The sequence below is a fragment of the Colobus angolensis genome, unplaced genomic scaffold (assembly GCF_000951035.1).
Source record: "Colobus angolensis palliatus isolate OR3802 unplaced genomic scaffold, Cang.pa_1.0 Scaffold269, whole genome shotgun sequence".
NCBI lineage: Eukaryota > Metazoa > Chordata > Mammalia > Primates > Cercopithecidae > Colobus > Colobus angolensis.
The window spans coordinates 1,123,750-1,132,340 of NW_012115921.1; the positions used below are offsets into that span (position 1 = coordinate 1,123,750).

The following is an 8,591-nucleotide window of genomic DNA, read 5'->3' on the forward strand; positions in this document are numbered from 1 at the left end:
GTGTTAGCCAGGATGGTCTCTATCTCCTGACCTCGTGATCCGCCCGTCTTGGCCTCCCAAAGTGCTGGGATTACAGGCTTGAGCCACCGCTCCCGGCCTCATTCATGTACTTTTTATTTATTGAATCAGAGGTGAGTATTTCCAAGCTCCCATAAATTCTACTTGAATTTGCAAATAAAACCAACTTGTTATATAAAAGCTATATCAAACCAATAATCTAGTTCTATAAATATTGATTTAAAAACATCAGAATTGTGATTTATTTCATTGTATTCATTTGTCAAACCCCATGTTCATATAATAGCTTTAAAATCATGATGTTTTCATTGGTATAGTGTGGGATTGAGTAAGGGGCATAGGGACTTCTGTAACAAATACAGAAGATTTCAGTGCAAAAATAAAGCAGGATGTTACAGAATCAGAGTAGTAATACAGTGAAAATTATTCTAGAACAGTTGATTCCCTATCATAGCATGTCAGAGCTGGGAATACTTTAGAGGTCATCTAGATCCAAGAGAAAAAGACTTGCCTAAGATAAACTCTTTGTTTTCCTTAGGCTGACATAGTGAATAAAACTTACTAAAGATAGGATCAAAGGTTCCTGCTCCTTTTAAAATGATTTCATACTTAAGAGGAGAAATCTTTTGGAATGGTTTCCACCAATAGGGAAATCATAATTTCATTTGACCAAAAGAAAAACAACAAACTAGCCAGGCATGTTGGCATGTGCCTGTGGTCTCAGCTACCTGGGAGGCTGAGGTGTGAGGATTGCTTGAGGGTAGGAGTTCAAGGCTGCAGTGTGCAACCATCGTGCCTGTGAAGAGCCACTCCATTCCAGCCTGAGCAACGCAGTGAGACTCCGTCTGTTAAAAAAATTTAACATCCTTACTATATATAGATAAATATCTGTATCTGTCTACATAAAGAGATATTATTTTCCCTTCCCCAGAAGTTGTTTGCCTACTTTGAGCTCATCCTAGAAAAGGGTACATGGGAATCAAAAGCAAAGGCTACTTCTTGCTTGACAGTTTAAAGGCCTTTTGTGTTCCAAGATTGTATAAAGCAAATATGAAGGAAAGAAACATAATTGGTAAAGCAGATTTTTTTTTTTTTTTTTTGAGACAGTGTCTCACTTCAGTGCCTAGGCTGGTGTGCAATGGCACAGTCACAGCTCACTACAGCCTTGACTTCTCGTGCTCAGGTCATCCCCCTCTCACCCTCCCGAGTAGCTGGGACTACCAGTGTGCACCACCACACCCAGCTAAATTTTTGTATTTTTTTTGTAGAGATGGGGTTTTGCCATGTTGTTCAGGCTGGTCTTGAACTCCTGAGCTCAAGTGATCAGCCTGCCTTCGCCTCTCAAAGTGCTGGGATTGCAGGCATGCACTACTGTGCCTGGCCAGACTTTTTATAAACTTAGATAATGAGAGTAGTAGTAGTATGTCCAGCAGGTGTTTTTGACATATGTGCTAGGCACTAGATTTTCTTTTTTTTTTTTTTGGTTCATTAACACAAGTATTTATTGAACACCTACTATTTCCTGACACAGTTAATATTAGGCATTATCTTGTTGAACATTAGTTAAAACACCTTTTTTTTTTTTTTCTCTCGAGACAGAGCCTTGCTCTGTCACCCAGGCTGGAGTGCAATGGCACGATCTCGACTGACTGCAACCTCTGCCTCCTGAGTTCAAGCAATTCTCCTGCCTCAGCCTCCCGAGTAATTGGGATTATAGGCACCCGCCACCACGCCCGACTAATTTTTTGTATTTTTAGTAGAGACAGGGTTTCACCATGTTGACCAGGCTGGTCAAAACACCATATTTTTAAAGAGCAAAATTTTTTTTCCTGCAAGTTATTGTAGAATAAATCAAGTAGGATACAAGCTTTTAGGGAATTCTGGGTTTGTTCTAATTTAATTCATGTTCCTGACTGTACTTTTCTTTTATGTTTCTTATGTTTTTGTCTCTGCTTTTCTCAGCTCATTTTTTGCCTACCTGGATGATTCCATCTTGGAGAGCTAAGTAATCGGTGATTAGTTTTGAATACCATTCCCAGTTTCTTATGTAAATTTAAGTTTGGAGTGGAAGATGCTGTTTCCCCAACCCCCCTGCCAAAAAAAAGCGCCAAAAGGGAAGTTCAGCACAAGAAGGCTAGAGTCTTGAGCATGATCCTAGGCAGGATTGAAGGATAAGACATTTCAATCTTCTATATATTTTTGCACCATTTAATGTATTACCCTTTATATTTGCAGGAGAAAGGCCCTTTAAGTGTCCCTTCGAAGGCTGCGGTCGGTCCTTTACAACATCAAATATCAGAAAAGTGCATGTTAGGACACACACAGGAGAAAGACCTTATTACTGCACAGAGCCAGGATGTGGGAGGGCATTTGCCAGTGCAACAAATTATAAAAACCACGTGAGGATACACACAGGTAACAATCTCTGATCTTTTGGTCTTTTATCATTCAAGGCTCAGTTTAACTCCTGCCTCTTTCAGAAACCATTTCCAACTAATCTCTTCCTTCCTTTCTATCACTTGGCATGGTGGAAGGAGATTAAGCAACTTAAAAAAGTTTCACCTTAACATTCATACATTCATTTATCCAACAAACAGTTATTGAGTATCTCCTGCCAGGCATCAAACAGAGAGAGAGAGAGATAAGACATTGCCAAGGGCAGGCTACTTGGGAAGAGATAGTAGACATACAGTTGCTGCAGTGTCTCCCATTATATGGACAAGATGCTGTGGGAGCAGAGAGGTGGGCAGTCACTTCTGCAGGAATGGGAGAAGCATTTTGGGAAGGCTTTCTGGGGGAAATTCGGCATACAGACTCAATCTTGAGGTTTACCACATAGGAGAGAAGGGTATTCCTGGCAGGGGAAATGTCATGGGGAAAGGCACAAAGGTGTGAAAAAGCATGATACTTGGTTCCATGTGACAGGAGCATCAAGTACATGTAGAAGATTTGTACAAGGTGAGTTCTGAGAGGTAGCCAGAGGCCTTGTGTATTGTGCTGTCACAGTTAAGGTACTTCTTAAACGATATATATGTATAGATATATAGTTTGTTTTTTGTTTTTTGTTGTTTTTTTTTTTTGAGATGGAGTTTCGTTCTTGTTGCCCAGGCTGGAGTGCAATGGCGCAATCTTGGCTCACTGCAACCTCCGCCTCCCAGGTTCAAGTGATTGTCCTGCCTCAGCCTCCCTAGTAGCTGGGATTATAGGCATGTGCCACACGCCCGGCTAATTTTATATTTTTAGTAGAGACGGGGTTTCTCCATGTTGGTCAGACCGGTCTCAAACTCCTGACCTTGTGATCCTCTCATCTCAGCCTCCCAAAGTGCTGGGATTACAGGTGTGAGCCACCGCACCTGGCCAAAGCATCTTTTTATGTATTTATTAGCCATGTATATCTTCTTTGGAGAAATACCTATTCAAATCCTTTGCCCATTTTTAAAATTGGGTTGTGTCTTTATTACTGAGTTGTATAACTTTAATTCTGGATCTAAGTCTCTTATTAGATATGAGTTACAGATATTTTCTTTCATTCTGTGGCTGGTTTTTTTTTTCTCTTGATGATATCGTTTGCAGTATAGAAGCTTTTAATTTTAATGCTCCATTTTGTGGATGTAGTTTTGGTGGGTGAGAATGGAATGGCAAATGTGAGATTAAGGCAGGATATGCATTAGTTTTATAAGAAAAATGTTAATATACTGTTTTATTACTGGTATTAAGAGTAAACTTTTGTTAATTCAAAATTAAAATACTTTTTTTTTTTAAGACGGAGTCTCGCCCTGTCAGCCAATGTGGAGTGCAGTGGCATGATCTAGGCTCACTGCAACCTCTGCCTCCTGGGTTCAAGCGATTCTCCTGCCTCAGCCTCCCGAGTAGCTGGAACTACAGGTGCATACCACCACACCCAGCTAATTTTTGTGTTTTTAGTAGAGTTGGGGTTTCACCGTGTTGGCCAGGATGGTCTCCATCTCCTGACAGTGTGATCCGCCCACCTTAGCCTCCCAAAGCACTAGGATTACAGGTGTGAGCCACTGTGCCCGGCCAAAATACTTTTTTTTGAGATGGCGTCTCGCTCTGTCACTCAGGCTGGAGTACAGTGTCGTGACCTCAGCTCACTGCATCCTCTGCCTCCTGGGTTCAAGCAATTCTCCTGCCTCAGCCTCCCTAGTAGCTTGGATTACAGGCACCTGCCACCACGCCTGGCTAATTTTTGTATTTTTAGTAGAGACGGTTTCACCATGTTGGCCAGGCTGATCTTGAACTCCTGACCTCAGGTGATCCACCCGCCTTGGCCTCCCAAAGTGCTGGGATTATAGGCGTGAGCCACCACTCCCAGCCCTGATACTCAATTTTTGTGTGCTATACATAAACATGTACCTACAAATGAGTTCACTTACTGTTAAATAATTATGGCCAGGCGTGGTGGCTCACACCATTGCACTCCAGCCCGGGTGACAGAGCGAGACTCCGTCTCAAAAAGAAAAGAAAAAAGTAGGCCGGCCGCGGTGGCTCAAGCCTGTAATCCCAGCACTTTGGGAGGCCGAGACAGGCAGATCACGAGGTCAGGAGATCAAGACCATCCGGGCTAACATGGCGAAACCCCGTCTCTACTAAAAATACAAAAAACTAGCCGGGCGACGTGGCGGGCGCCTGTAGTCCCAGCTACTTGGGAGGCTGAGGCAAGAGAATGGCGTGAACCCGGGAGTCGGAGCTTGCAGTGAGCTGAGATCCGGCCACTGCACTCCAGCCTGGGCGGCAGAACGAGACTAAAAAGAAAAAAGTAATGGAATACAGACTAATTATCTGGAAGCTAGCCATTCAACACATTTTATGGGCAAATTAGCATTCAATAAGAGAGATGCCAACATTAAGTTTGGCCATACCGATATCTTTGGAACATTTAGGTAGAGCAGTGCTCTCAAATGAGGCTGCATATTGGATGTATCTCTTTAAAATAGACTGATTCCCCAGATCCTGTCTGCAAAGATTCTGACATAATTGGACTGGGGTGAGGCCCAGGCATCAGGATGTATTAAAAGCTCCCAGGTCTTTTAGTAGACTGTTTGAGAACAATTGGAGTAGAGACAGTCAGTATGCAGTTATAAATGTTGGTCTGACCTAAGAGGTAGTTGTGGGCTGGAAGAAAAGATTGGCTAATGATCAAGTAACTGCTACAATAACTGGTCACAATATCCAGTAGAGTGTAAACATTCAGCCCTGAGAAATGCAGTCCTTCCGCGACACCCCCCGCGCCCCCCGGCAAGGCTAGTCAGATGACCCAGTTGAGGCAGGCTATGCAACTAGCCAGTAAGGGAGCTCAAAACCTCAATCCAAATCCTTTCGCCTCTTGGCTGTGGTTTGGTGCCACCTAGTGGCAGTTTCTGCTCCAGCCTAAATATCAATTGGGCTGATTTTTCCAAGTTGAGATTGGCTGCCCTTTCTCTTGCCCTCACCACATCTCAACAACCATCCACCAAAATAAGAACATTAATCTACCTGCTTTGAGAATGGGAACTGGGTAGAGGACAGGAAGCAATCGCTAATTACATTATGTATAAGACTTATGTTCCAGTACATTAGTGTAATATCTTATTATTTTGTGTGGGTTTAGTGTGTTTAGAACCACTGGGAAAGGTGCAGTTACCCAAGGAATGTGTCAAATGAGAATAAATCAGGACGTGTATATGTATACACACTTTCATATGTACATTTTAAAAATTTGAGTTCACACCAATACCTCCAATTCCATTTCACCACAGGGTTCTTTTTTTTCCTTCCCCCGTTCCATATTTGTATTCTCCCTTTTCCACAGCTGGAGCCCTTACTTCCAGCAGCGTTTGAAATATTTACTCATTTGCTCAGTGTTGTATTCCGACTAAAATAGTTTCAGAATCTCTTCACTCATACCACTACAGTAAACAAGCCTACTACAGACGAGCTGAATATTTGTTTGCAATTCTTCCCCTCACCCTCACCACTGAGCCCAAGACTGAGGGCATAAGTCAAATACTGTGTAAATGAGCTATTTTAATTAATTTATTTGTTCCCCCACCCCAACCCCTTCAGTGTAGTTAAAAGTATTCATTTCAACAATTAGGTTAATTTGTTCCAGTTTGCTTTCAGTTTTAGGTCCGTATACCACCACATGTTAGCACTGTCTAGGTATTTTGTGATATTAAGTAATATTAATTTTGTTTACATATTTTTTAAACAGGGACACATCTTTTAGGTATACAGTCCGAAAGAAAAAGAGTGTTACCTGGAACTGTTTCAGAATAATCCTGGTCAGGAAGAAGGGGGAAATGGCTAGTAAATATAAGAAACAATATTGGTCATGAATTGATAGTTGAAGCTGGATGATTGGTACATGGGGTACTATTTCTCTATACTTCTGTGTATATTTGAAACTTTCTGTAATAAAAAGTCCTAAAAATATATGTACTGCCTATAATGTTCTCAAGCTGTTTCATGGGACAAAAATTTAAGTATTTACTTCCCTATGTATTGCCTGCTTGCTCTTAGTAAATACTCAGTAGCTTTTGATTGGATGCAAGAAGTCAGGTTAAGTTAAATGAAACATGTATGTCCTTTCAGATGTATTAACATATCTAACTAGGTTTAATAGACTTTTAAATAAAATCCTTTTTTATTATCTTTATAAAATTCTTAGGAAGCTGCATAAGTTACAGTAATAATAGCATTTATTATTGTCATTATTAATAGAGTATCACTAACAGTATCTAGGTTATCTTATTATGGGAAACAATAAATTACAGTTTCATTAAAGTTAAACTGGGCAACATCTCCATCCTTTTCTCATTCCTTGAGATTAAAGGGAACCTGGTGTTGATGCATGGAAACAGCACTAAGGATGCATACTACCTTTTGAGTCAAGTCAAAACCATAGTTAGGGAATCTTTTCTTGTGTGCTGCCTCATGGTGGGATGAGGAGGGATTTGGCAATTATTTGTTTTTAGAGGTATTTTACCCCCTGGGGATGAAGTATGGAATGATTATGCCTACATATGTAAAAGTTGAACTTTTTGTTGGTGCTGTTCTTTAGGGGAAAAGCCATATGTTTGTACAGTTCCTGGGTGTGACAAAAGGTTTACAGAATATTCCAGTTTGTACAAACATCATGTTGTCCACACTCATTCCAAACCTTACAACTGTAACCACTGTGGGAAGACATACAAGCAGATCTCCACGCTGGCCATGCACAAACGAACAGCCCACAACGACACTGAGCCCATCGAGGAGGAGCAGGAAGCCTTCTTTGAGCCACCCCCAGGTGAGAGTTTTGTCTATTATATTTTGTTTCTGAGTTTGAGAATCAACAGTTATGAACATAATTTATGATTCATAGCATTTTCTCAAATCATAATGTGTCAGTCGTATAATCACAAACATAATTCACAGCTGCAGTAAGTGCTATTGAAGAAAAGTATGTGGCGCTCTGGGATGTATAGAAGGGAATGTTAGTCTGGGAGGTCAAGGAAGGAATTTTTAGAGCGATCTGGAGGTTGAATAGGGGTTAACTGGGTGAAGAAGCAGAGGTTGTTGGGGAGGGAAGCAGGAAGCAAAGGCAAGAGAATGTTCCAAATAGAATGGCACATGCAGAGAGCCAGGAGGTTGGAGAGACCAAAGTAAATTGGAGATACTGGATGAAGCCTGGCCAGTAGGGCAATACTACCTGGGAAGGTGGTGAAACAAGACTGGAGAGTGAGGCAGGGGCAGCCAGACTGTTTGGGTCCATTAAGGATGTTGGTCTTAATCGTAACAGTAGAGAAGTACTCCCAAATAACTCTTCATTGATTCAGGTGCTATTAAGTATGTTATTGTAAGAGACAAAATTATTTGTTTCAGTAAACTCTTGGAAAAATATTTTAGAGAATTACATTGAATTATTTCAGGTAAATAAGCATAGGTAAGTAGGTAAAAGGAAGTAGGTTCTTCTAAAACACAAAGCAAGTTGTCTTACAGTTTCACTGAGTACCTCTTAAATGAAGTAAATTTGAAAATTAAGAGATGGCATCTTTTCTCATTTTTAACAACTGATATTGAAGCATTGAAAAACATTTAGGTGGAAAAAGTTTGTTGAAGAATAAGGGAAAGAACAGGTCATCTGCTCAGATGATTCCTTGTAGTCCTGATTTGTCTTTTCAGGTATTTGTTAGGTGATGGTAGGAGAATAGCAATTCCATCAGTCTTCATGGTGATTATTTTCTAGCCAAAACACTGTAAGTGTGCATGGTTAGATATTACATCAGTTGGGGAGATACTGGTCAAAGAGTACAGAGTTTCAATTAGGAGGGATAAGTTCCACAGATCTGCACAGCGTGTGACTACAGTTAATAATAATGTACTGTATATTTGACAATTGCTAAGAGAAAGGAAGTAAATAAGATACTACAACAACTGCTGAATCTTTTCAGTTAGAAAGCAGGCTTTAATGATGTCAGACTTAAGTTTGCAAGACTCTTTTTTTATTTTTTAACCTTCCTCAAGTCTCTTCCTTAAATGTTGATATTTCAGATTATCAGAAGTTCCTATATTCTTTTTTTTTTTTTTTTTTT

General features: G+C 40.6%; 1 protein-coding gene across 3 annotated transcripts in view; it reads left to right on the forward strand.

The window, feature by feature from the left end:
* ZNF143 (zinc finger protein 143) overlaps positions 1–8,591 on the forward strand; it is a 78,812-nt gene that overhangs the window by 52,357 nt on the left and 17,864 nt on the right. For all 3 annotated transcript variants that reach the window (XM_011947611.1, XM_011947612.1, XM_011947610.1), the window contains 2 exons: positions 2,254–2,433; positions 7,079–7,306. In XM_011947611.1, the coding sequence (XP_011803001.1) occupies positions 2,254–2,433; positions 7,079–7,306 (408 nt within the window). The remainder of the gene's footprint in view (positions 1–2,253; positions 2,434–7,078; positions 7,307–8,591) is intronic.